The sequence below is a fragment of the Equus przewalskii genome, chromosome 5 (genome assembly GCF_037783145.1).
Source record: "Equus przewalskii isolate Varuska chromosome 5, EquPr2, whole genome shotgun sequence".
Taxonomy (NCBI): Eukaryota; Metazoa; Chordata; class Mammalia; order Perissodactyla; family Equidae; genus Equus; species Equus przewalskii.
Window position 1 is genome coordinate 40,812,636 of NC_091835.1, and position 27,772 is coordinate 40,840,407.

The 27,772-nt window shown below is 43.8% G+C and overlaps 1 protein-coding gene across 5 annotated transcripts in view; it reads left to right on the forward strand.

Moving 5' to 3' along the window:
• ETV6 (ETS variant transcription factor 6) overlaps nt 1–27,772 on the forward strand; it is a 223,319-nt gene that overhangs the window by 88,323 nt on the left and 107,224 nt on the right. For 2 of the 5 annotated variants that reach the window (XM_008513529.2, XM_008513531.2), the window contains exon 2: nt 1,878–2,007. The exons of 1 other annotated variant lie outside the window; for it this stretch is intronic. In XM_008513529.2, coding sequence (XP_008511751.1) covers nt 1,878–2,007 — 130 coding nt within the window. Of the gene's footprint in view, nt 1–1,877; nt 2,079–27,772 lie in introns of all 5 variants that reach the window. 2 more of the 5 variants (XM_008513530.2, XM_070619114.1) reach the window with 2 other exon arrangements.

The following is a 27,772-nucleotide window of genomic DNA, read 5'->3' on the forward strand; positions in this document are numbered from 1 at the left end:
ACAGTTTCACTTCTGCAAAAACCCTAACAAAACAGAAAGCTATTTCTGGGAATAAAGTTAACGGTAGATATCTGGACATATATTGGGACTGGGAGGTTCTTCGAGGGTTAAAGCTTATGGAGAATTTGTTAAACTAGAAAAACAGAGTATGTTTCAAAGACTGAAAAGCCTATCTCACCTTGAAAAACCCCTAAACAGATTTTGTAGGTTTCCCATATGTGTTTTTATGTCATTGCCTCTTTCACACCAAAAACCCCAAACCAAACACCAAAAATATAACTCATCCTTAAGTTAGAGTTGCTCAAAATATGTGTGATGTTTGGTAAAGTTCAAGAAAAGTGAAGTTGACGGTTTTACCTCTGGATGACCTTTCACAGGACATCTTGATTGGTGTAGAAATGAAATCTAGGATGTATGTACCTGCCCTTAACTAAGAAATTCACCAGGAAACTTCAGGATGTATGTCTAAACAGAAATATTCCAAATGCTCTAGTCGCTGGTAGAGGATGCCTCAGGAAAGGTATAGCAATTCCATTGAGAAATGACAAAAATATGTATATATTCGTTTAAAATTGAAACTTCCTACCACAACCACCAAACTTTCCAGGCTCTGAGCAGAAGGGACGCTTTAGTTTGGTTACAGGGCCGGGGGACTCCCCTGCTTCCCTGTGCACATTGGATGAAATATAAAACGTTAGAGAACTATCTTTCCAAAATGTAAACAGTCCCTTCTCTTTATTTTAATCTGCGATTTTTTCTTTTGCTCTTGATTTCTGTTTTCATGATGGCATCTTACTGATTTTTTCCCCCAACTTATTTTTGGACTCTGGTGTCCCACTTTACTTTGCCCAGTTAAACCACAGAAAGTAACGGAAGTCGTGTTTATGTATGGACTGCAACTAGTTGGTCTGTAGATCTAAGATGCAAATTGCGCTGCTCTTCTGGCTGAACACAGTAGTTGGTTTCTTGCCATTATTTGCCATGTTTTAACTTAAAACTAGTAATAATCCTTCCTGTCCCGTCCAGTTGTTTTAATTGATCTAACAAACACGGCCTGTTTGAGTTTAAACAGTGGATCTGCCCAAGGCCCGCTCCCCCTTTCCTTGTCAGTTGAATAAGTATCTTCAGTTAAAGAGTACTTTCCTTAAATGCAGATAATTCTTTTGATGAGCTTGGAACTACTTCACAAGGAAAGGAAATATTGATTCTGAGATGGAGAATGAAGGGACAAGGAGATACCAGTTAATGTTGCAGATAATTCCCTGCTTTGAAGGAAAAAATTAAACATTGGATATTTTTGGTTGTTGTGTAATGAGATAGGAAGAAAAATCTTAATAGAAAAATCTTGCACATAGATTTATTAACTAAATTAGAATTTATAAACCATTATTTTGAGCTCCCCTCTGATTGGATCTGAGTATAGAATCATGCTTGTATTAGAAGTTGGGGCTATCGCCAGAGAAGAGGAAACATGGTTTTAATGTATTGGTGACATTAATTATGTGACTTGGAAAAGTAGTTTTTGAGAGAGTCGTCTGTAAAGCCATTTTCTTGGATGTACTGTTTCCTCAGCCTTGTCTCCCCTCTTTGCTTGAACAGACCACCACTAGCACAGAGAGAAGAAAATGGATGCTATTGACCTGAGTCCAAAGGAAAAGCCCAATTTTAAACCTTTCCAGAATTTTGTTATAAATCCCAAATGCTAGAGATCTGAACTAGAGGGGGGCCAGCCAGATTGCTGTGAAGCCTGGCTCAGCCCATGCCTGAATGCCCCCTCTCCCTTTTGCCTCCACCCCTCTCGCTGATTTCACACCTCAGTTCCAAGCTTTCATTGTCTTTTTTCCCCCCTCCCCTCTTCCTGCCCTTATTTTCAACAGCAGGAACGAATTTCATATACACCTCCAGAGAGCCCGGTGCCCACTTACGCCTCCTCGACTCCACTTCATGTTCCAGTGCCCCGAGCGCTCAGGATGGAGGAAGACTCGATCCGCCTGCCCGCGCACCTGCGTGAGTGTTCGCGCGAGGGGACGGGGAAACACAGACGGACCTACGGACAGACAGCCAGACCGACTGAGAGGGTCAGAATGCTTGGGGGCCAGGGGCAGGGCTAGAGGCTGGAGGGGGCAAGCGCTGAGATTGTTTACACGGGACTTAGCGAAGCTGCTTTGGAGTCACCCCAGAATGGCTTTGCAAAGCTTGAGATTCCTGTCCCTTGTTTCTCCGTGTATTTGTCTCTGACTATGACATGTTACCCAAAAAATCTGGAAAAGTGCAGTGTATGGCAGTCAACTAAATCTCCTAAGAGGCCTGAATTTGGGGGGAAGTTTGTCTGTCTTCCTAAGTTCACACTTACTCCCCTTTCATATTTTCTTAGGCCCTGAGTTTTTCACAGTTTCTGAGTCAGACTCCCTCCCTGCTTTGCGTTTAAGCTGTATGCACTTCCTTTCTTGGCAGGGCCTCCCCCTTCCTCTTCTCCCACCTTGGCTGCTTCTCTTTCCTTCATTTACATGGCCTCCCTCTCCCGCTCCTGTCTGTACTCCCCTCTCTCTTGCCTCTCTCTGTCCCCATTGCCTCCACAGCTTCAGGCAGCTTGCAGTATTTCCACCTCTCTCTCAAGTCATCTTGACCCCTTGCCTCTACCACCTCCTCTGTCCAAGTCCTCAACCTCGACTTGGCAGAGCCTCAGGGCCCACACGCTTTTGCTACTGGGGCCAGTCTCCAGGGCAACTGACATCTGTCATTGGTTTTTGTCTGTCTTTCCTGTGCTGCCATCCAGCCCAGATGATGCAGTGGGATGGGGGCAGCTGGGGAAAATGAACCACCTGATTCTCACCCTGATCACCTTGTCCAAGAAAGTGCCAGATTCTCTGGCTTGAGTATTATCCTGGGGGAACACATCCAGGTTATGGAGGACATCAGGGGTCACCTTGGCCTTCTCCTAGTTGACTCCTAATAGCTGAAGTCCTAGCATGGCCATGCTTGCCATCTCTGTCTAGCATGGTAACGCTCCCCAGGTTATTCTCCTCCTCTTGTTCCATCCCTCCTGAGAAACCAGAAGGAAGGTTGCTTGCAGAAAGTGAGAACAATAGGAGACAGGATGCAGGCTTCTCTTTTCTCTCTCTGTGATAATTCAGGGAATCAGATGACCGTGACTCCAGGAGGTACTGGGGGACATTGCTGGCTTATCCCTTCTCCTCCACAGTGAGGAGGGTTGCTGGGAGTTTTGCAAGGAGCTGGGGCCGCGAGATTCGTTCCCTTCCTCCAGCCTGCTGTTTCCATCAGTATTTACAAAGTTGCTACATACTATGGTCAGCACATCCCAGCTTCAGTTACTGTCTTCTCCGCACTGAACTTTTGAAGAAGAGGTTGGTACTGTAAAGGTGCCAGGGTCATGACTACGGCCACTGTTGTCCGTAGTAAACTGGAGAGTAATGGCAGCATTGGAGCAGACAGGACGGGAAAAGAAACCACAGCCAGGTGACAGTATCTTTTCCTCCAGAAGCTGTCCTATGAACACTTCAAGAATATTCACTTCAGGATGGAACATAGTCATGCCATGCGGGCAAAGCATTTCTGCTACCTAATCTCATTTGTTTATTCTTTCAACAAATGGTTATTGATTCATCTGTGCTGTGCCAGGCACTCTTCTGGATGCCGGGGATACAGAAATGAACAAAGTAGACCAAATTCCTTACCCTTGTGGAGCTTAAAGTCTAGCACAGAGCGAAAAAAAATTACGAACATTTGTTCCAACCAGGCTGAAGTTTCTTTCGTGGCTTTTTATTCCTATAGTCTGAGCCATCCCCCCAAGGAGGCCCTGACTCCTGGTTTGCCTCCGCATGCCTTTACAGATGGAAGCTCTTTTAGCCTGGAACTGCCTCTCCGTAAGAAATGATCGTGATCATTTCTGAAATGAGCTCATAGATACACCCAACTGGCCATCAGGAGATCTTAATTCTTAACTAGCTCTGCTGTTAAACTAGCTGTTTGACTGTGAATCAGTCATTATAATACTCAGTTTTCCTACCATACAATATTGTGATCGGACAAGAGAATGTTTATCAACACTCTTAACTTTAAAATATTATGTTCTCACCTCAGGCATCATTCTCCCTGCTTGGAACTGTGTCTTCCGTACCAACGCTTCACTCTTCTCTGGAGCAGACCCCCTCCCCATTGGGCCATGGCTGTGCTGTTTACCACTGTTTTGCCAGGCTCTACCGTGTGCCTAGCACACAGTCATTATAGCTAGTATTTGCTGTGGGATTACCCTCTACCAGGAACTGGGTGAAGTCCTTTATGTAAATTATTTAATTTTCACAGCAAGACTTGTAAGGTGGATATCCTTTTTATATCTGTGTCACACACAAGGAATTTAGGGCTTAGAGAATTTAAGTAACTTGCCGGGGTCACACAGTTAGTAAGAGAGAAAGTCAGGATTCAAACTCAGTTCTGTTTGATGCCAGAGCCTAGGCTCTTATCTGTTACGCCACCATGTAAGTGTGTTCAGTAAATATTTTTTGGATGGATGGATGAATTCAGGGTTGACACTCAGCTGGTGTTTACTGATGTGGCGATAGCATTGGTTTATGGCTGGACTCTGTTCTAGCTGGTCAGTCCTTTGCTCCATTAGATGGATGGATGGATGGTTGGATGGAGGAATGGATGAATGGATAGATGCCCACATAGATAATTATCAGATATAGGACTGTAGCATATTACTGCCAGCCTTAGAATATAATCAGTTGTTAGATTATGGATTCATGTCAGAGTGGTGATTTTTCCTGACTGCCTACCATCTGGCAGCCTGACTTTGGAGACCTCCTTGGTAGTCTGCATGAGCCCTGTTGAAACACCGTTGGTTCCTACATCTGGAATGAATCCTCTGAAAGTGGAGGTTCCCAGGCTCTTGCTGTTTGTCCTCAGCTGGGGCTTTCCACAGGAGGCTGAGCTGCCCTCCTCCCTCTCCTGTTCCAGGACTCGGCTGCCCATCATGCCGTTTGGGAAACGTCTCAAGTAGCCCCTAGGATGGTTGAGGCTGTGCCGTACACATGAAGATGCATCCCAGCTGGGTTTCCAAACCTAAAAGAAAATAAATATTCTAACAAGGGAATTGTGTTATTGCTGTTTTAATCTGGGATTCCAGACAATTCCCAGTGGAATGCTCATGGAAAGTACGGGGAAGAATCTGAAAGCCAAGACAGCAGCAGGACATTTATGGTATTGCTAGGTTGAAAGCATTCTTAGCTGCTTGTTTTAAAGAGATACTCACCAGACTGGCCAGCCTCAGAGTGGCTTCATTTCACCATTTATCCGCATTGATCTCCAGATAAATGCTCTCTCTTAACTCTTTCTTTTACTCCTCTCATTCTTAAATCAAAATATGTCTTTTCCTGGGTGGGGGGAGGCCACGGATCACAGTATTTAAGATTCTCTTACTGAGGGTTTTTCACCCTTTTGTTCTGTAAACGCAGGGCTGTACTCAAACTGAAGACACAGTGTGACAAATTAGCAAGCTATTGAGAAGGAGAAAGTAATGCCTTCTCCTTTTATTTGCCTGTGAGAAAAGCAAAGTGATAAATGGAGCAGAGTGTGAAGTGGTGATTTTAGAGGACTTGACAGGGCTAGGCAGGGGCAGCTGGGCCTAGGGAAGGAGGAGAGCTGAGGGGAGGAGGGCCAGAGCTGTGCCATCCTGGTCTGGCTTACTCACCGCCCAAGTTTGCAGGCTGGTGCCCTTCAACCATCCTACAGCAGTTTCCTGGAACTTCCCTGTTGGACCAGGAGAACAAACACAAGTATGTTTATTGAGAAGATAGAAAGGGCCCGTTTTTTTTTTTTCTTCTTCCATAAAGGGCACTGAATTTTTTTTTAAGCTTGAAGGTAGAAGAGCTGAAGTACAACAATCATAGCAGATAGGTGAAAAACAAGAAGTTCCATTCTTTATAGGGAACATCGTACCTTGAGAACGCTTAATGGACCAACGACCCCCAAGAGTGCCTGGACAAGCTCGCTCTTGATTCTTCTCTGAGCAGTGGAGAGCTGTTGCTTGGAGCAAGAGATGCCTTTTTCTTATTTCCCCAGGGGCCTCATGGTGTGAGGAAGAGAGTTTTTCTAATTTGTCTTCCCAGAGACCACCTTCCTTTAAGTTCATGGAGGAGTGGGTGCTGAAAGGGGCCGGTGCCTCATGAGGTGGTGCCAGCCCTGTGAAATAGTGAAATGTTTGCCCATGTGATAACAATAAGTATATTTTAGATTTATGGGGCAGAATTTAAATAAGTAAATGTCTTTTCTTTATTTTAAATTCCTTTTCACATCACCACGTCACATTTAGTTGATATAATTCCATCTAATCACAGGTGGACTTTACATCGTTTGCCCAAAGACTTTGCATTTTGCAGTGCCAGTCTGGCCTTCTAAAATCCCGGTGAATTGATATTTAAAAATCGTAACCTAGGACTCATTCATCATATTTAATAGGGTTACAGTTTACGATGTTGCGGGTTAATAAATAGCCATAATAGCTGCTCAGAGTTTCCTAGAGCCAGAAGACCAGAAATAGTTCCCTAGCTCTACTTCCTTTCCTTGTGAATCTTTCAGAATTCTTATATTACTACTCCTCCTTGTGTGTGTTTAATAATTTAATTTAATGCCTTCCTTTGGAAACGTTACCTCGCTGCTCACCCACTTGGCAGTTTTGCATTCTCAGCAGAGTTACTGAGTTTAAGACAGTCACATGACAAGCAAAGCTATATTAGAACCAGGGCAGTGGAAAGAGATGCAGTGTCTCTCTTTTCTAATTAGCTGGAGCAACAATTTTATATGCTTTCAAGTTATTTTTGTTCCCAAAGGAAGAGGCAAAAATGGGAATTGAGTATAATCGGGTGTCTTTTATATTCTTATAGGTAATAAAATGCGTTCATATATATTATTTCATTTAATCACGCAACAGTCCTTAGAGGAGATGTTACTAATTCTGTTTTATTGATGAGATGACTGTGGCTCAGATAGGTCCACTGAATTGTCCAGATTCACACAGCATGTGAAGAGTCCAATGGGATTTCTTCCTCAGAAGTTACCATTTAGCTTTCTTAGGAGAAAACATAGTGGCAGAGTCTCATGGACTGGAATCTAGAGGCCCCGCTGACCATTGGAGTCTGGGCAGCCACGGCTGCAGGGCCTGGGAGTAGCCGTGGCTCCAGTGATGCACTTGATGATTAATGTATGCTGACCCCCCACAGGCTGGCTTCCATCAGGCATGAGAGCCTCTTACTCTGGATAATTCTTTCTGGTTTTGCTCACCCATTTCTGCTGCTCCTCCCACTTTACTCTCTTGTGAACTCAGGTTGAAGTTCAGTTTATCTCTGCCACCAAAAGGACAGAGCTGGCCACGAAGGCCTCTGAGGGCCAGCACGGGGAATGCGGTTCAACCAAGCACACACATTCCACATTCCCTGGCAGTTCACCAGGGATGACCTCCTGGGAGCAGGTCCCGCAGCTTTTTCGGAGTTTCCAAGTGGGAAAGCATGATAATAGAAAGGACTTGGGTTCAGACAGACTTGAGTGGGCTTGCATCCAGGGCTGCCTTGCTCTATTAGAGAGATGATTTAATGTCTTTAAGACTCAAATTTCTAATACACTGACTGAAGGGTTTCTTATAATTATGTGCTAATTTATGTGTAACACCCAGCACAGTGCCTGGCAAACAGTGGCCAGTAGCCCACCAGAGCTCTATTTCAGTTTCCAAAGCTGATAAACAGCCTGTTTAGGAGGTGGCTTCCCCATTTTCAAGGGTCAGGAGAAGCATGTATGTCCTTGTCTGTTTTGATAAAGAAAGGGCCTAGAGTTCTGTCTACGTACTATTGAGACTGACTTCCGTAAGTCCCGATAGAAATCAGCTTTATTTTCTAACCACTCCCTCTGATTTCAGGGAGCCCAGTTCTGCACCCAGGGCCTTCACTAGCCACACAATATCTGTACCTCTCTCTGGAACTGTTTTCTTCGCTGGCCTTACCTTACTTACAGCCTAATCTGTGAGTCTCCTTCCCTGGCCTTGCCCACCCTTCTCCTAGGACCTGTCGAATCCTCCCTGTCCTCTGCCATCATCAGTGCTCCAAAAATGGCCTCTCCTCACACAGCTGCCTATGATGCGTTGTGACATCACCAGCAGAGTTGAGGCAAGGACATGGGGAAGAAGATTTAATTCTCAGTCCGTATCTTGACAAAGCAATGACTTCTAACAAAGATGGCCAGCCACTAGCATTTTATATTTTGTTCCCCCTTGCGCCTTCTTTTGGGTCCCTTCACGTTTTACCTTCAAATACTTTCTACTTTTCCAGCAGCACACGCGGCTGTACCAGGGCCCTGGTTAGCTGCTTCAAACAGCTTAAAGAGAAAAAACAGCCCAGAACAGAACAGCCAGGATGCTTTGGAAGGGAAATTTCCTTTTTGGGTTTGCTGTCTGAAAGAATTTCCGATGCAGGCAGACGTTAATTCCTAGCTCCATGCTTCCTGATAAGGAAGCAGCTTCAATAAAGGCAGCTATTTATAGATGTCTTTTTAAAAAAAAAAAAAAAAAAACCCATATAACCAGAGGTCTGTTGACCTTTCCTTTCGCTTCACGTTTCATGCCGTGTGCTCCGTGTGCATTTAAGGCACTTCCTCCAGCATAAGCTCTGACAAAGTGGCTCTGATCCTGTGGGGATGGGGAGGGGAGGGCTCTCGATTTCCTTGGAATTCTGAAGTAGACATTTGGAAGCTACTGGCAATTGGTTGTCCCTGCCTGGTGCTGTGGGTTGTTTATGTGAGCCCAGAGATGCCCAGCCCTGCTCTACACCCAGTATTGAAAGTTTATAACAGACTAAGCCAGAGAGCCATTTGAAAGTAAAAGCCAATGAGAACCGGTCAGTTCTATGAGTAGAAACTTGAACAACAGGAGATAAGAAATTATGTTTCCATTTCTTCTGTCTCTTCTCTACTGTCTCCCTTTGGATTTTCCCAAGCGTCGGTACCTCTATGGTGTTTCTCTTGGCATATTAGGGATCTGCAAATTGAGGGGTCCCTCTCCATAGGTTCTGTGGTCAGCCTCACATATATCTTCATAACACTTGCTGGCTGGTATAAAGATTCAATATGATGTTGGCTTGAGCTGTGCTCTCCTAGGTTATTCCACACCTCCTCTTAATTATCACAAAGCATTGATTGGGCTGAGTCTATACAAATATGATAAAGTTTCCGTTCTCGAATAACAGATATTTTCTCCTATTTTGCTGCATGCCTGAGTTAAACCTTATCAGTAGCTCAGACTCTTGGAGTTTCGACAGGAATGACTTTGACTGCTTCATCTTTATGCCTCTCCAGAGATAAATGTTACCAAGGTCCTTCGGACGTCACTCACTCATTTCACTGTTGCCAGAGGAGGGTTCTGATTCAGTTGCCTAAACCGTCCATGTATGTTCTGGGGGTTGTTTTGGGGTGTCTTCTGAAGCAAGGTAGAGCAGGATTTGAGAGAGTTAAACTGCCTGTGTCTCTGGCCACATGCTGACTGTAAATTCCCAAGAATAATTAGTCACCCTGCCCCGATATTTACTGCTTCCATCTTGGGTAGGTGGACTAAACGCCATTCTTTTGAAATTAGTCTCTATTTCTGTTTCCTCTAAATCTGGCTAGAAATAGCCTCAAATGGGGCTCTAAGATTTCAGTAATAGAAATGCAGATTGCAGACAGAGATGCTGGATAAATAGCTGTGGATGTGTGGCGGTTGCAGACTGGATGCCTAGAAGGAAAGTCTAACCTGTGCAGGGATGTGCAGGAAACACTTCATTTCACCAGCTCAGCTATGGCTGAATTCTCTCCTCGGGGGTGGGGGCATTCACTAAAGTGGTTCACTGAGGAGGGGGAAGGCTTGTAAGGAGATATGTAACAATCATTTGAAAAAAAAGTACCTAGATGAGTGTTGAGGGTGTTATTAACCATTACCTTTATTATTAAGCATTACCTTAAGAAAAATTACGGGGGGCATCAGGCAGTTCATGTCTAAAGCTCCACTTTAGACGTAACAATGTTAGGATTTAATTACCCATTTGTTTTCCAAGAGTGGCTTACCTTTGCAAATAAGTTTCTTTTTTTGTTGTCATACCCCACCTGTCAGTTTACAGGAACTGTGCTTCTCCTGGAGCCATTCTGAGGTCAACTGTGCATACGATGCCACTCTGGAGAATCTCTGTTGCAATAATGTGTGGAATAAGTAATCACTTTCACTGCTATTTATCGAGTGCTTTCAACGTGCCAGGACCTTCATCTGTATTATTCTGAATAATCACTTAAATTTCAAGGTAGATATTATATCTGTTTTATGTCTGAAGCTCAGAGTGGTAAACCTCTTGCCTGAGGTCACACAGAGAGAAAGTGGAGGAAACACGATTTGAATCCAGATCTAATTTTAAAGCCCAGGCTTTTTTTCTCATTGTTTCACCATGTTTCTTCTTAAAAGTGTTAGAAACTGATGAAAGTCATTTCCTTCCAGCTGTTAATTAGAAGGAGAAAATCCAAGGTAACAGATTGCTTTTTTGTAAATTTAAGCAAAATTTATATAAACTAAGGACAAGAAAGGCCAAAAGGATAAAATCAGAGACATAAACTAAGTTATCTTTTGAACTTAGAGAAGGATAAATTTTCAGATTCAATCCTCTATGCAGACTGTTATCTGCAAAGTATTTTCAGGTATCTGTATAAATTCCGGAGTGTTAGAAACAAAATTAAATGAAGTGAAAAGAGGTTCCTCTTGTCCACAGTTCTCCATTTTTTAAAAGAGATGATCTAGCTCCGAGATTATTATTAAAAAGTAGGAAAGATGATGTACTTGAATGGAGATTGTGTTTGGGGCTCCCAAATTAAAGCATTTCACTTCCTAATACTTTCTGTTCATCTGACATGCTTCAGAAAAATTGTCTGATGTTTTGGTGCCTTAGTTTACCCACCTGACATACCTGCTGGGTGGGAAACTTCACTGCCGGGAAAGAGAGCAGGGAGTGTACCTGTCCTGGGGGGGTTAGTCTTCTGAGGGTTGGCCCTGTGTGGTTACTGGGGGGGGGTGGGGGGTGTCATCCTGAACCATCTGTTCTTTCTCCCAGGGCTGTAGTTTGCTTATCTAAAGCGAAGTAGCCTGAGTCTGTGACTCCCCAGGTTCTTTGCAGCCCAAACATTTTATTGTTCTTAAATTCCAGGAGAGAAGTACAAGGGATATTAGCAGTGGAGCGTTATCTATAAATGCTAAGTATCGTCATCATTCACTTGATTTCTAGCACTCAACATCAAATTTTAGTGCAGATGGTGGTGTTTTAATGATGCAGGAAATTGTCCTCTGCTTTACTGTGATTGTTTTGTGAGGACGCCCTCCTGCAAGGAGATATGGAAATTCGACGCCTGACGCTGTTGGTTGCTTCGCTGTGCTGCCCATGATTGAGATCCGGTTCATGCTTTTGTGGGATGGGAACTGGAGCCAACGCCTGGGCCTCGCAGGTCTTCTGAAGGCTGTCTCAGCCACTCACCCCTCACGCTGGTTCCCAGGACCTCAGAGCCGAATCCCAGGCCTGCTCCCCTGTCCTCGTGGCCTCCTTCTGGCTCGAGAACTGTCTGTGAGTTGGCGCTTTGCCCAGTGCGTTGCGCACAGGTGTGGCTTCTGGTAACCACCTCTTGACCCCAGCTGTGGGAATCCCCTCTGCAACTTGAGGCGTGTTCACCTTTCCTGTAACCTGTAAAAATGACAGTCTGCATCTTGCTCCCTCTCTCGATGGTGTCCTCTGGGTTTTGCGCGTCACAGAGCCAGCTGATCTGCATGGATAGGACACTCTATCCTCCTTCAGCCGGCCCCATAGCACATGCACAATTAATACTGCATTAATTAATTATGGGGAAAAAAGCACAGTTGGCAAGAGAATGAAGGCTTTCAGCTTCTAAAGTGAAGGCTTTGATGCTGAGCTTTAAAGTGCATTTCCATCCCCCCAGCCAGCAGAGAGAATCTGTGACAGTTATCCCTTCCCCTGGGCATGAAAACTCACACCCAAGAAACTATTTCTAAATAGAGGCCCTGAACTAGTTACTCGAATCGTGTCCTCATCGCCAAAGGCTGTGAAAACGGGGCACAGGATTATGGGGGAAAGAATTGCCCAAAGCAGCAGAGATTGGAGAACAAAGCTGGTGAGGTGTTTTCTTTTGCCTCCTTAAGTAGCTCTTGGGTACCAACGTCAGGAGCTCTTTGCAGAGAAACAAATATGAGCAGATGATTTGGTGCCAACCTTCTTCAGGAAATAAAATGACTCTTTTTCCTTCCTCCTGGTCGGCCGTATTTCAGGATGTAGCCTTAAGGCAGAGCAAGTTCACAAACCTGTTATTCTGTGGGGTTGGAAGGTTAATCTGTTTGGGGCATATTTTCCTACTACATGTGAGCAAAGTGGGGGAGAACACTCTTTCCTTTCTTTTTCATTCTGATTCCTTCCACACGGCTGTTCTCACAGTACTGAACTCCCACTCTTACTCTTTTCACTTCTCGTGTGAGGTGGTGGTGAAGCCACCTCACAAAATCCCCACCCTAGATGCATGGTTCTCGTTCCCCTATTTACAACTCTGTCAAGTATTTTGTATGACCATGACTCAAATATTCACCCAGAGATTTGGGGTTTTATTTAAAGGTCTTTGAGGAACACAGAAGTAGAAATTTCCTGAGAGAGAGATTCCTCACTTGAGAGTCGTGGGTTATAAATGTTCTTTTAAACTACACTTCAGTTCTCTGATTGTGCTGAGAGAAATTTCAGAGACCCACAAAAATCTAAAGAGATGTGAAGTTTGTTTGGACCTTGTAAAAGAAAAATTGTTTTGATTCTTAGGCAAAGAGAAATTTTACTTGAGATGAATCCAAATGATTTGTGTGTATATGTGTGTGTGTGAATTTGGTTCAGATTATCTCGTAGCTGTTACTCCAGATATCTGCTTCATGGAGATTCTGTGATGATTCCTACCCGTGAATGGGATCCAGGGAAAGAACTTGAAGAAACACAACTGAGTATTGTAGCATTGGCCCTATGCTCTGGCAGTGTAGCAATCTCATGTCTGGTACGTCTTTGTTTGCTGAAGGAGTACTGAGATTCAGAAAGTGACTAGCTGCTAAACTCTAATTGTCCAGATAACACTGCTCTGGATCCAAGACAGAGGGCTTATAGTTGTCTGTGAACAGGGCCAATATTCCACTCCAGCAGGGTGTGGGGTCACCCAGTTGCAGTGATTTCATAGTGCCCTGAACTTAAATATCTCCCATGTTGAACTTCTGTGATGCCTGAAATTCCACTGTTAAGATATGTTCCTTTTGGATCAGGCATTCTTTCCACCTAGCTCCACTTTTAAAAGTAAATAGTTATGATAGTAGATGGCACCTGGATAGAGATAAGTAATACCTTACGTTCTTGATATTTTAATGAAAATTAGTTTCTTAAATCTTTTGAAATATAAGAACCATGGCCAGCATGGAAGGTCAAGGGAGGGGGTAGAGTTGGAAATAAACTCCATAACTTTGCTTGGGGAGGCCCTTCTCCATGGAGGAGACGGACATAGGATTAGATGGAAAATCCAGGCCCCCTGACTTAGACAAAACATTGTGAACCTGGACCTCTAAGACGGAGATGGCTAATCTGATAATTACCATGCCGGGCTCTTGGTCTCCAGACATTGCCAGCATCAGTATTGGCCAAACAAAGTTGGACCTCTTCTATCATACTGTCAGCTTGAGAAGGTGCAAGTCATCTGCGTTTTCCTGAGAGGAGTAGTGAATTTTGAGGTGTAAATATGAATCCTTAAGGCTTTCAACCACTCTTACCAAAATGTCTCTACCTCTGGGGTGACTGAATGTTTGATTGTAATGCCAAGACCATGCACATGTATAAGGGACCTGTTAATCTAAGTCTCAAGTTGAAGTGGTCAGGAAAATCTAGACTTGTATGGAAATTTAAGGAGCTAGCCAGAGGTGAGTGGCTTATATGAGGAGTGGGTATGTGGGATTTGGGAGCAAGATCCTTCATAGCTCTCCATAGGGAGTAATAACTTCACGTTATTGAGTGCTTATGGGAGGCACTTTTCACATGTATTATGTTGTTCAGTCCTCGTGACAGACCTGTGAACTGAGTTTTATTATCCTCACTTTACTGATGAAAGGTTGGGTTTAAGAGGTTAAAGAACTTGGCCAAAGTCACAGAGCTGGTAGGTGGCAGAGAACGTCCTTCAGACACTTTGCTTTCTACACCTTTCCTCCCAATGTAAGCCAAAGACCATTCTCTTTTAGAATATGAAAAATAGGGTTGGGTCCCCCTCTGGGATCCAACTGGGGTTAAAACCTCATAAATTTTAGCAAAATAGAATAACTCACTAAAATAAAATTATAAATCCACTCCCCAGAAAACATCTCCCACAACCCAAAACTTCGGGGTTAATATATTCAGATTTCACAGAGCTATATGATTCTCACTAGTCCCTTAGATATCTCTCTGTTTCCTGGTAAATAATATCCCTTCCAGAGCCCTGGCACATGAATAGTGTAATAAGATCAGATCCTATCATTCTGCCATTCTAGTGCAACCTAACTGCGGGGTGAAAATCCAGGGCCGTCTTAGTTCCTCATCTGTCTGTGTCTCTTTGTCCCACTGCTTGCTGTGCAGTTTGAAGTTCAGTACCACTCCCTCTTTTTGTGCTTCAGACCTCCGTGTTGTTTCCTTTTCACAACTTTTTTTTTTTCAGTGAACTGATTTGAGATGGAAAATTAAAAACTTCACTGTGAGTCTGGCAGCTTCCTGCTAATAGCTCTCTGCTCAGAAGCTTCATATAATACTATATATTATTATTCACTTCAGCACAGCTGTTCTGGGCTCTCACCCACTTCGTCATTCACAATATGTCTGAGAGATTAATTTTTAGAAGACTGTGGTTTGAGATATTTTCCTCCTGCGTGTTTTACTTAAAATCCTCACTGGGGAAGTTTGGGAAAAAACCCACCATCCTTGGTAAAAGGGAATTTGGTATATATGTGCCTTAGGAACTGTAGTTGGTTGGCTCTTTTATTTTCTTGCACCTTCTTCGTTTGAAATACTGCAGTCTTTCTACCAGAAGTCTCAAGTGTGTAGGGGGGACTGAGAGGAGCAAGAGTAGTGTTTGTGATGGAGTGCTGTGGGGTGCCTGTTGGTGAGTGTGTGTTTGTGTGTGTGGTGTAGGTAAGTCTTTGGATAGGCCTATTTCTTGACGAAACTTGCAGGTCCTGATTCCCTCTTGGAGAGTTGAAACTCTTGGTGTCACACAGGATGTGAGGGGGGCCAGGGGCACAGGAGAATGAAGAAGGGGGAGGCAGAGGTGGACCAGGTCCGTTTCGGTGGGGTCCCCACCCCCTGGGTGGGAGCCGAACTGTTGATCCCGGAATCCCAGCAGCAGCAGAAAGCCAGGGGTGTTTTCAGGACTCAGCTGCCAAAAGTTTCTTGAATCAGCTCTGCTCAAAGGCATATGCTGGGCTCACTTCTGAGGGAAATTTCCTTTTTGGGGAAGTTGAAGCAAAGGAATTTCCTGTGTGGGCAGACAGAGCTTCCTGACTTGAAGGCTTCTTGGAAGGGAAACAGTTTCATAATGAAATGACAAATTAAAGACATACCAGCCGGGTTCACTTCAAAACAGCTATTGAGAGTGCAGGCAAAGCCCTGTTATACTCCCTCACAGAACAAAAATAAATCCCATCCTGACAGGTTTCTGTATGTTGGAGTGTATCCGTCCCCCCCCACCTTGCTTCACAGCCTTCTTCATTTCTGCCTCCCACCCCCGCCATTAGCTGCCACCATCCCTATCTTTAACAGCCCTCAGGAGCAGCCAGCAAGGAGCTTTGCAGCGTCTCTCTTGCTGCCTGTCTGTGTGGCTTTGCCCATGCCTGACCTACACGGAGGCCTGAGAGGTTATGTGACAGCCCCATGCTGGCCAAGACTCACAGAAATGACCTCTTTCCTTCCCCCTTTGACACAAAGCTATGATTGAAGATGTCTTCAGCAGTGGGGTAAAAAAAAAAAAAAAAATGCGGCCATTTCCTCAGGCTGGCCTTGAAAATCTTGTCGGCAGTAAATGTAAGTGCTATTCTGGTCTTGGGAGCTGGTCTGAAGCCTTTGCTTTGTTGAAGGAAATAGGGCTCTGGGTTGGACAGATGATATTCTACCTGAATGTATCACTTTCTACCGTTCAGTCAGCCTGCATTTTTTAAAAAATTGACATGAAGATGCCTCTTATCAATTAACTTTCTTTTCTTTTTTTTTGAGGAAGATTAGCCCTGAGCTAACATCTGTGCCCATCCTCCTCTATTTTGTATGTGGGATGCCTGCCACAGCATGGCTTGATGGGCAGTGCATAGGTCCGCACCTGGGATCCGAACTGGCAAACCCCCGGCCGCTGAAGCAGAACGTGCAAACTTAACCGCCGTGCCACCGGGCCGACCCCTTAAATTTCTTTTTTTAATGGAGCAGAGTAGGAGAAAGAATGGCAGGATCACTTGGGGCAGTATTAATTGGTCTTAGGCTAATAAAGTAGATACAGCACAGGTTTTAGAATCAGATGTCTCAGTTCAAGGGCCAGCTCTGGCAGCATAGAACTAGCCGTATCACCTTGGACAAGTCACTCAACTTCTCGGCCTCAGTTTCCTTTTCTCTAAAATGAGTACAGCAATGCCTTTTTCACATTGTTGTGAGGCAATTAGATTATGGTTTGAAAAACACATTGTAAACTGCTCTATAAAGCCTTTGCCACATAATACTTGTTATGTAGCCACTATTGGGATCTTTTGGGTTGGAAATACAATACTAGGTTGAAACAACAGAATTATAGAATTTGTTAGTCAATTTGGCAGATATTTATTAGAGGTTTTCTATGGAGGCAGCATGTCCGGGCTCTGTGGGGAAAATAAACAAAGTGTGAAGTTTAGAGCGGCCACATGGTGTAGCAGAAAGAATCTTGGACCTGGGGTCAGGAGGCCAGAGTGCAATCCTGGCTGTCACTCAACAGCTCTGTGGCTTGGGGCGAACTATTGAACCTTTGTGAGCCTCAGTTGCTCATCTGTAAAATTGGGGGAAATAAAATTCTATGACTTTCATAAGTTCTGTCCAACTCTGACATTGTATAATCAATTTTAAGAGGTCCCTGCCTTTTGCAGTGCTTGTAGGATTTAGTCTAAAGAGAAAGGAAGAAATATTCAGTTTAGAACTGTCTGATGAAGAAACTTGCATCAAAAAGCTAGAAATGGGGGCTGGCCCCGTGGCTGAGTGGTTGGGTTCTCGTGCTCGCTTTGGCAGCCCAGGGTTTCACCAGTTCGAATCCTGGGTCCAGACATGGCACCACTCATCAAGCCATGCTGAGGTGGCATCCCACATGCCACAACTAGAAGGACCCACAACTAAAAATACACAACTATGTACCGGGGGGGGCTTTGGGAGAAAAAGGAAAAATAAAATCTTTTTAAAAAAAAAAAGCTAGATATGTTTTATTAGCATATCTGATGTAAATAGGAAAAATGGGTGCTTGCCAGGTATGTCAACTATAGCAGTTGTTTTGGAGTCTTTCTGAGTGAATGCTGACTTGAAAATAACTAGGATCATGGGTTGAACGTGGCAGCTTCCTCAAGACAACGTGTCAGGAGTCTTTGGTTTGCCTTCTCCCAGCTGCCCCAGGGGACGCTCAGGATGTTTCCAAATGGTTGTTCATTTAAGCCATTCCTGTGATGGATATCCTTGTCCACGTAGGCTTCCAAGCTAGAGGCCACAATGGTGACTGGTCCTGCCCATTAGGTTATATTATGTGCTGATATGTAACTTTAGAACTGCCACATTATTCTTCCTCAGATTTTCAGTTTGTGTGAGTAAAGAATTATTACTAATTTTGCCTCAAAACCATCTTCTCAGCACCCGTTTTGCATTTGCGAAAACCAAGGTACTCGAAAAATGAGATACCATGTCACAGTTGTAAAATGGTTACAACCCAAGCATTGAGTGAAAACAGCTGACAGTCGGGTGTGTGCTCTGAGTTACTAGTGCATTGTAAATCGTCTCTTTAATTTTATTCTCCCAACAGGTCTGAGATGTAGGTGATGTTATCTTTGCTTTACAGATACAGAAACTAGGGCTTTGACATGTTAAGTAATTTGCTCAAGGCCCCAGAACTGGTTGGTAGTAGAGCCAGAATTTGAACCCCGTTCTATCTGCGCCGGCACCTGTGTGCTTTATCCCTTCAGCGTATCCCCGGCGCTTGTGTGCTTTATCCCTTCAGTGTATCCCATCTGTGCTGTCAATTGCTATAAAACTGACCTCATGCTTAGACGTGAAGTCAAACCTATACTGGTTATCCCTGAAAAGAAACAAAACTAATAACCTCAGAGTCAACATACTCTTGTAATGGCAGAAAAGCCTGCAACTGTGGAAAATAATATCTCTGGGTGATACCCTGAGCTGGCATACCCATGCCCCTCGCCTCTGGAAGAGAGCCTGCTCTGGTTCATCCTAGAGCCAGGGTGGTCTAGAACCTTACTGGCCACACCTTGCAATTGGGACAGAAATCTGCCGGCCATGTTTCAGATATGTAAGGAGAGTGACTGGTGAAATTGCATCCTTTTCCTTGTAAAATTCCTTGGAGATATTGTTTGTGGCTGCCTGGGCTTGTTCTGAAGAAACTTCAAATCTTCTTCTATTTAACAAGCATTGATTGAAGAACCACTGTGTTGAGTGCTAGGAATACAAAGATGAGCGAGGTAGGAACCCAGTGTAAGAAAGCAAAAGCTTGGATAATCATTCAAAGAAACCAGTATTTATTGAGCCCTACTGTGCCCAGTAGAATGGTAATTACAAGAGATAAATAACTAAAAAACTTACAGGGATGTATTTTAAATTTCCCCAGAAAGTTCATTTTTTTCTGGATTCTATGTTTGATTTTATTAACTTTCCTCCATACAAGTAGGCTTTTAGTGTGTGCCCTGTTAAGTCTAAAGTTTTGTTATGTTTTGCTTATTTGACTATCGTGTAAATAGCTCCAGAATTTCTCCTCCTTATTCCCATTGTTAATCTCATTTTTCTTCCCCACAGAATATAGACTTTCAAGATTATTTTTCAATAAAGGCAAAAATATTTTTTTAATTCACTGATACTTAAAACACGGATAACCAAGAAAATGTGAGAAAAAAATAGGATTTTGATGGTACCTAATTATAAAAGCCTCACAGTACTAAGTAATTCTTTGGCATATGTAGCAAAACACTGTAGATGTCGTTTTGAGTTCATAGTAAGGGGAGAGATGGTGTCATTTCTCCTACAGAGAGATGTAATCTCACATTTTAATCTTTTATTGGCCTGTAGCAGCCCGTGGGGTCTTGTAAAAAAATTCTTTTTCCTCATTACTTTATATTCCCCATTTGGGCTTAAGGTGGAAAAAAAGAAAGTACTGTTGAAGTGCTCTGGCCAAATCTGTACTTTAATGTCCTCCTTTGCTCCTCTGCTGAGGAAGCAGGGGGATGTGGAAGAGATTGATTGGTGTGTTATTATTTTGTTTGGAAGTGAGAAGAAGGGAGGTGGGGGAGGGTTTGGAATAAGAGCTGGTATGCACTCTCCTGCATCCCAAGCCTGGGATTCCTTGGGTAGTTTTCTTACCTGGCACCCAGGCAGCATTGCAAGGGGAGAATATGTTAGGAAGATCATATTCATGGGGAGTTACCGGAGCTGAAGAGTTACTTGGGGGGGGCGGAAGCAAGATGACTGACAGGTGGATGAAATTTAATATCCTTCTCAATCAAATTGAAAAAAGAAGTTGCTAATTAGTGAGTTTGAGTTATATCTTCTTTATAATAGTCCCTGCTCTTCAGACACAGGTGCTGATGACCAACAAAATGTAAGTTAGCAGCTGTGGGGAAAAGGAGCAAAACCTACTGGGCCTTGAGATCGTTACGTAGATCACCAGGCCTTGGGTGTAGGGGGTTGGTAGTGTCTTCCCAGCGGACTTACAGTTTCACTGTACCATCCAGACCCCAGGTGACTGAGGCAGCGGCCCAGGTTTAACTCTAGGTGTTCAGGGAGAGGAAGGTTGGCCTCCTTTGTGTACCTCACACTTGTTGGCTGCTGGAGTTGCCTCTACCCATCTTAAGGAAAGCAGAGAACTTTATGTCTCTATGTGGTCCAGGCCCCTCCTGAAGCCTGAGGCTTCTGAACATAAACATGGCAGTTCCATCCTCCCTTCCAGGACTCCTGGCAATTCCTCATAGGGAGGGCATATCTAGCCCCTGTCAACCTGATTAGATTTGTGTTGTCAGACTATACCCCCTCTCCCCCACCTGCCCTCTAATAACCTTAAGACTCAGGGGAAATTAAAATAGGCCTTCTTCTAGAAAGGTATCGTGGTCATGTGCACAAATGTAGCCTTTTTTGACACTAGACAAAGAAAGCCTTTTTGACTTCTGTGAATATGGAATAAGTGATGGCTCTGTTGCGCTCTTCTGGATGATCCCCTGGACTTGCGTAAGACCCAGAGTGAGTCTGACATGCTTCACTGATGACCAGCAGGAAATCTATCTGGCTCTTCCATTAGCCACTGATTGTGACTCTAATTTAGGGACTGATTGTGACAGCCTTGCCATCGACCTACGCATATAGGAACTCCAGTTTCTGAGAACATGACAGGACTTTGTAGAGGTTAACACCAAGTACTGCTTTGACATTTCACAGCTCACAGTAATAAGCTAGATGCTGTGTAAACAGTGCATTGCAAATGATCAATAAGTAGTAGGCAGTAATTCCAATGGTGTCCTCCTCCACATTTTACTTTTGGTTCTTTGTCAAGTAGTGTCATAACTGAGTCCGTGACTCTAACCTAGGGAGCAGTGACTATATTTGAACTTTGTTGCTTCAAAATCTTGAGACACCTTTTTCTTACCTCCCTCCTTGTCACATTTAAAAATCAGTCTCCAAACCCTTTAGAGCTAAATGCCAGAAGAGACGGACTTTAAAATGGGGGTAGAGCAACCCTCTGGGAGTCAGAATGAGATACTTGTGTGTCTGGGCTGGTGGTAGGTTTGTATGTTACCAAAGTGATCTCCATGGTAACAGATCAACATGGCGCCAGTGACAGCTCTATGCTCAGAGTTTTAGGTTCCCATGAGAAAGTGGATTCTCACAGCAAATAGAGGGGAAGAAATCAAGGAATATGGATGTGTGCCCCGCTTCCTTGTAGAGTTCTGGTCATGAAGTTTGGGTTCATATAACCAAGACATGGCTATTTAGTTACTTGGGTTCCTCTGAGTAAACCAAGACTCTTCAGGGAATGCACAATGTTTTCACAGCAAAGAGCTATATTGTGGTAGAATGAGAATGTGACTCAGAGTCAGGAAGCCTGGCCTCCATACCCAGCTCTGATACAACCTTGCAGGTCCTTACTTTCTAGATTCTCAAATTCCCACCAGTTCTAACAGTGAATCATCTAATTATCCTGAAAGCCCCCAGGATGATACATTGACAATAAAGAAGATAGTTGATTGAATATAATACGATTGCCCTCCACACCATCAAAGGTATGATAATGTGATCATGTGTATGAAAACTTTCAAAAAAACAAGTAGAAGATAGGCTTCGTCTCTATTAAAGATCAATCTCTGAATGTAACAATCAGAATCTGAAAGCTGGGCAGACAACAGAAGAGTTGATTTTTCTGGAGCCTTGGTCACAAAAGCTTATTAATTTAAAGAAAGAATCAGCAACCACTGATTTATCTTAAACCACAAGGGAACATTTGTGAATTCAGAAGAACAATTATGTAATTTGGTAATTTCGTGTGCCTCTTCCCTGGGGAATCTGACTCAATGATTAAAGGTGTCAGAGTAGTGAAGCTGGTTTTCTGTGGTCAGGTCTGTGCCCATGGCTGGGCTGGGTACACTCTGAAGTGAGATTCTTTGTGGCCAAGACCTCAGAGAGATTGGGGATGGGTGAATTGGCGGATGGTTTCAGCTGTATGCGTTTAAAGGGGACTAATTTTTTCCCCAAAAGGAAATTTCTTTTCTAAGGAATTTCTTCCTAGGGCTGTGGGGGAGTTAAACCCGCTGTGCGTCAAGGAAGTAGCTGATTGCATATTTCCTATAAAAGGCACCTATGAACTTGATATTGACTGCAGCAAATCAGCAGCTCCTTTCTACCACTGAGTCAGAATATTTCTTTACTACACTTTGCAAGATTAAAAAGAACAACCAATAATGGTGGTGCTCAGTTTAAACTTCTCCTGTGATTCTCTCTGTTCTATCTTTAACCAACAAAAGTCTAAAATTTTTATTTAGAATCCTAACGTTGGAAGATCTTTAGATTGCCTACATCATAACACTGTTTCTAAGATTGGTTTTAAGAAGGTTCGTGATCAGGATTTAAGTATGAAAAATCTCGATCCTATCTTATTTCCCTTGTCACTTCTTTGTCTGACGTTTACTTTATTGACATGAAAATAATTTTTGCTTAGTTCAGCAAGAGCTAAAAGAGCCTTTTATGTATATATTTTTTTAAAAAATAAAGATCTTTCTGCCTGAGAATCAACTGTGCTGAGACTGTTTCAGCTGAAAATGGGAAAGTTCTTCAAGTGATATCGGAATGCACAAGATGGGGAGGTAGAATTTTGGAGCATGGTTTCTTTATTGTGCAATTCCAGTACCAGAATATTGGCATTGTCTATGTTCAAGAGTAACTATACATTATTTTATAATTATCTCCTAGTTCTTAATTTTGATTCTGCTTGTAATGAACCGATAATTGGTAACTATGAGCCCTTTTAAAGGAGACTTGATACGTGGCTCAGTCCAGCCAAGCTGATATTCGAAGCACTTTTCATCTGCTCTGGCTGATAGGGCTTTCAGAAATAAGGTTCTAGTAGAAAAAGGAGGGCAGTTGAGGAAAACAGAGCCTGTATTTGTAAGGAGAGCACCCTTCTTTCCCTTCAAAACTCAAACAAATAAATAAACCAAAAAAAAGAGAAAAAAACAGACTCTCGATCCCAGGTGCAGGAAGGAAATCCCATCCGTGTAAGGTTCCCTGAAGCACCCTCCACCGGGGCGTTTGTTGCAAACCCTGTTACTGGGGGTGCGGCACAATGTGTTTGACCTGAAAGTCGGGGCAAGGGAATGCGGCCCGCTGCGGTGCTGCCGTGTGTCCTCCATCTCCTGGCGCTGCCACACAGAGATGAGAGGTAGTGTGAAGAAAGCAGGGGTGGACGGACGCAGTCACATGACTGAGGACAGACCCGGAGCCCAGACAGCTGAGGGGAAGGACTGTGGGAGCAGGACCCAACCGCAAGGCAGATGGAAGAAAGAAGTTGGCAGACCTCAGAACCAAGAGGAAAAGAAGAGGTGTTTTGTTGGTTGGTTGGTTTTTGCTTCTAATGAAAAAAGGAGAGTTAAGTGAGAAAGGAGGGTGAGAGTTGGGAAGATTCTGGGCAGTGGCACGTCCAGGGTTGAGAGAGATTCTTTGCAGTCAGCAAACTACGTGGATTTCATTTTGGCCTGAAGTGTGGCCCACCACCTAGGGAGCTACAGAGAGATCCTATGTCCCCCAGGAGGGAACCCATGAGAGTTTACGATTAGAGTGTGGGGCCTTGGGCAGACAGAACTCGGAAAGTCAGGGCTGGATTTGGGCAAAGAGACTACAGACTCTCTACCTTCTATCGTCACAGTGTCCTGCACTGCTTGTCCTAGGCTCTGGAGAGAGAGGAAATTGCAGGGTGGATCTGCAGTCTAGAATGTGTATCCCTAAACTTTCTTGGTACCTGGAGCACGTTTCTCTGCCCCCCTCCCCAAGATAGATAAATAAATGTAAATGTAAATAAATAGTGTTCATATGTCCCTTTAACTCACAAAAACCTTATATATAACTATAATATATAATATATATATAACTATAATATATAATATATATATATTATATATAATATATATTATATATAAACCTTATATGTAACTATAATCTGAAATATAGTACCAGTAGATGTATTTTAACTAACTACCCTTTCTAGCATCATTTATCTGGCAAAATACATGCCCAGATTCTAACCATGCCCCTTGGAGGAACATGGGAGGAAATGAACAACTAGTAACTTGTTAACTGGCCTCTGTCTAAGGGAGGCTGCTGCTTTAGACAGTCTCCAGGAATTCTGAATGATGCAGTAGAGGACAGTGGCCCCAGGGGGGCAGGCTAGGGAGTTAGGGCTCATGTGGGTCGTTACTGAGTGTCTCTCATCAGGAACCCTGTGTATAAAAACATGGTCTCTGCAGCTCTGGGCATAGAGAGATGTCTTCACCAAGTGCTGTCTCTCTAATTCTACATCTGTGCGGTCTCGACCTTGCGTGATGCCTTGTGCCAAAGGGCATTTGTTTCTCTAGTCAAAACTGTGGTTTGAGGATGTGGCTGTTAATGATTGAGAGTAAAGGACAATGTTGGGATCTGAAAGGGGAGCTGATGTTCCCAGGACTGTGAACCGTGGATAGAGGCTGTAGAGCTGATGGCAGAGGCACGGAGGCTGAGAGGCTGCGGCAGTCTCCTTCACACGGGTTCTGATCCTGCAAAGTTCATCTTAGAAGAAAACTTAGCCACTGCAACAAACATGTACCAAACTCATTTTGTGGTAAGCCCTGTGATGAGTGCCTGGCATATCCTATGAATAAAATACAGACACTGTTCTCTTTATTACTTATTAAAGTGTCTTTATGTAAGTTTGTGTTCACTTATTTCTTCAGTAAATATTAACCAAGCACCTGTCACATGCCAGGTAGATGTGAGGCACTGTGGAAACTGTGGTGAACAGGACCAGACATTCTTCCCTGTTAACACATGGAATTTATAATCTAGAGGGAAGACACCTAGCCCACCAGATGTGTACAGAAGACACCGTCATTACCTAGTTGTGAGGCTTCGCTCTTGTCACTCCCCATGTTAGGCTTTCCACATCTATAAATATTCCCATTGTGGGAGCCACTGATGGGCCAGAGGAACCTGATAAGTATCGCATCCAAAAAATGGTTTGTGAGCACTTAGTGGGGCAGCAGGAGTTCCCTGCACTGAGCATCATGTTCTTATTATATACACACCGATGTGTTATTGATTGCTTCACTGTGTTGATCTGGTTTTGTTTCCTGTAGTTCTTCAGGTCTGTCCAAGTTGGTATGATCCGTCTTCATGTTTCTAGGGAATTGTTTAATCCACTTTCTGCCGTGTCTGCCACAGCGCCAGGTACCAAGCCTGCCAGCTATGCTGGATGGTGATGCTGAAAGGCGTGATTATTACCAGCACTGGACTTGCAAACCAATTTACCAGGGATGGAATTGTCACGGCTCAGCCTGGGAGCTCGTAGTTGTGTGGCAGAAGGAGCTCAGGACCACGCTCCGGAAGTTATGGGCTGATGGAAATTGCTTTCGTATATTAAAGTGAATTTCCAATGAGGTGACAGCAGGCATGCCAGGACAAAGCCCTTGCATCATAGGAGCACTAAAAAGTCCCAGTGTGGGGACTCAACTTCTACCTTAGATTGAGCATTAAAATTAAATAACTCACCAAAGAATAAATACCAATATATACTAGAAATAATAAAGTACTAGTTTTTGTTTTTTTAACTGGCAGATTTTTTTCTTGTTAATTCTCAATTCAGATGGAGTTGTGGGGAGATGGGCACGTTTATTTGTACCTGACACAGCTGGTCACTCCACACTTTGAGCAGGTCACACAAGAGCCATGCACATGTAAGTGAAATGAAAAACACCAGCAGTGACCTGAGAACAAAAATAGAATTCAGTGAGCATAACCTTTACAGAAACACTTTGGCAAGGTGGGTAAAGAACCTTAAAACAGTTTTACTTATTGGCTCAGTCATTCCTTTTCTAAAAATCCATCACTGGGAAATAATCACAGATGCTGACAAAGATTCTTACTCTTGGATGTGTAGAGCAGCGGAAGCCATCAGCAAGGAATTAGTTAAATTAGGGTGGGTCAATATGCTGGAATAGTATGCAGCCGTTAAAAGTCATGTTTTTGAAATGGAAAATCTCTCTGTTCAAAATAACCCCCCTCCCCTTTTTTTAATCAATAAAAGTAGACCAGAAGGAAATGAAGGAAAATAGTTACTGTGGTTATTATCTCTAGGTGAAAGGACTGTGAGTAGAGCTTTTCTCTCTTTCTTTACTGTAATTTTTTCTAGCATTCTTTAGGATCATTTTTGTCCATAGGGGCCTATGAAATAATGGTCACTTCCGTCCCCAGCTGGCCACTTTGCACCTAGATTTATTGTGTCAAAATGCAAATCTGGGCATGTGTCTTCCATTGTCTCCCTGCCCCCCTACCTTTACAACCCCTCAGGACCTTCCCACTGTACGTGGGATGAACGCAGCAGCTTGCGAGGTCCCACAGGCTCTGGGTCCTGCTCCCCTCTGCGCTTCATTTGGTACCCTCACCTCCTTGCTCTCTGTTCTCCAGCCATAGCAGGCCTTTTTCAGTTTCCTGTACGGGTCACATTCTCTCTCATCTTCCTTCTGGCTGTAACACACTTCTCTATACTGAGCCCTTCCCCATCCTCTCCCACCCCCTGTAACTTAGCAAGGTCAATTCAGGATAATTCCAACTCATTTTAGGCTTCAGCTTATGTCACTGAGGACTCATCAGCACTCCCAGTGGGCTTCCAACATGCTCTCAACTTCCCTTCTTACAACGTGGATTCCTGGTCTGTCCTCACCACAAGACCACAGGCTCCATAAGGGCTGGGACTGGGCCATATTGATTATCACTGCATTCCCCCACAGCACAGCACAGGGTTCAGCTCGCCATAGATGGTTCTTAAGTATTGATAAATGGGTGAGTCTCTTACAGTTGGACTGGAACTTCTGTTCTCAGGGCAGGCCATGTCCAACAGTAGAAAATGCATAGGCTTTGGAGCCCCACAGACCTGAATGTCACAGAGTGTCATTTCCCTCATCCCTGAAAGGAGGATCACAATGCCTACCATAGACAGCTGTTGGGAGGTCACCTGAATTATTGCTTGTGAAGTGTGTAGTCGAGTGTCTGGTTCATGGCACGTCCACAGTAAATGATACTGTCGTCCCGGGCAGCCCTCAGTGCTCGTCTACGCCGCCAGGCTTGACATACACCTGTTTTTAATATGACTGTGTCTGTTGTAAGTCACTTGAGGAGAGGTTTCCCCAGAAGAAGCATTCTTTCACCCCAGAAAATGAAATCTGGTTCGTGGTTCTCATGAGCTCTAAGGTGGTGTGAGGTTTCTGGGGTCCAGCACAGTGCCAGACACTCACTGTGCAAGTGCTGAATGGACCAGAACCAGACTGAGGCACTGAGTAAACCTGCGTCTCCATCTGCTGCCTTCTCGTGGATGCAAATCATTCTGAACTCTGCCTGAAACTGCTTGACGCCTGGTCAGAAGAGGAGAAAGAGAACTCCCCTGATGGGCCAAAGAGCTCTTATTTTTCCTTTCTAAAAATCACCATTCTTTCAAACACCATTCAACTAGCCCAATTGTGTACACTGGGCTTGAATTGCACGGTATCAAAGCAAAGTTCTTTCTTTGAGGTTGGAGCCCTGTATGTGGGTGATTTCAGGTAAAAGGTCTTAGAGGCTCAGACACATCATTCTTTTGTAAAACTGACTGTTCAAGTGCTGCCTAGGGCTGTCCCCTTATTGGAGTTTCTGGAACATTGTCAAACTGTCAGACTTGG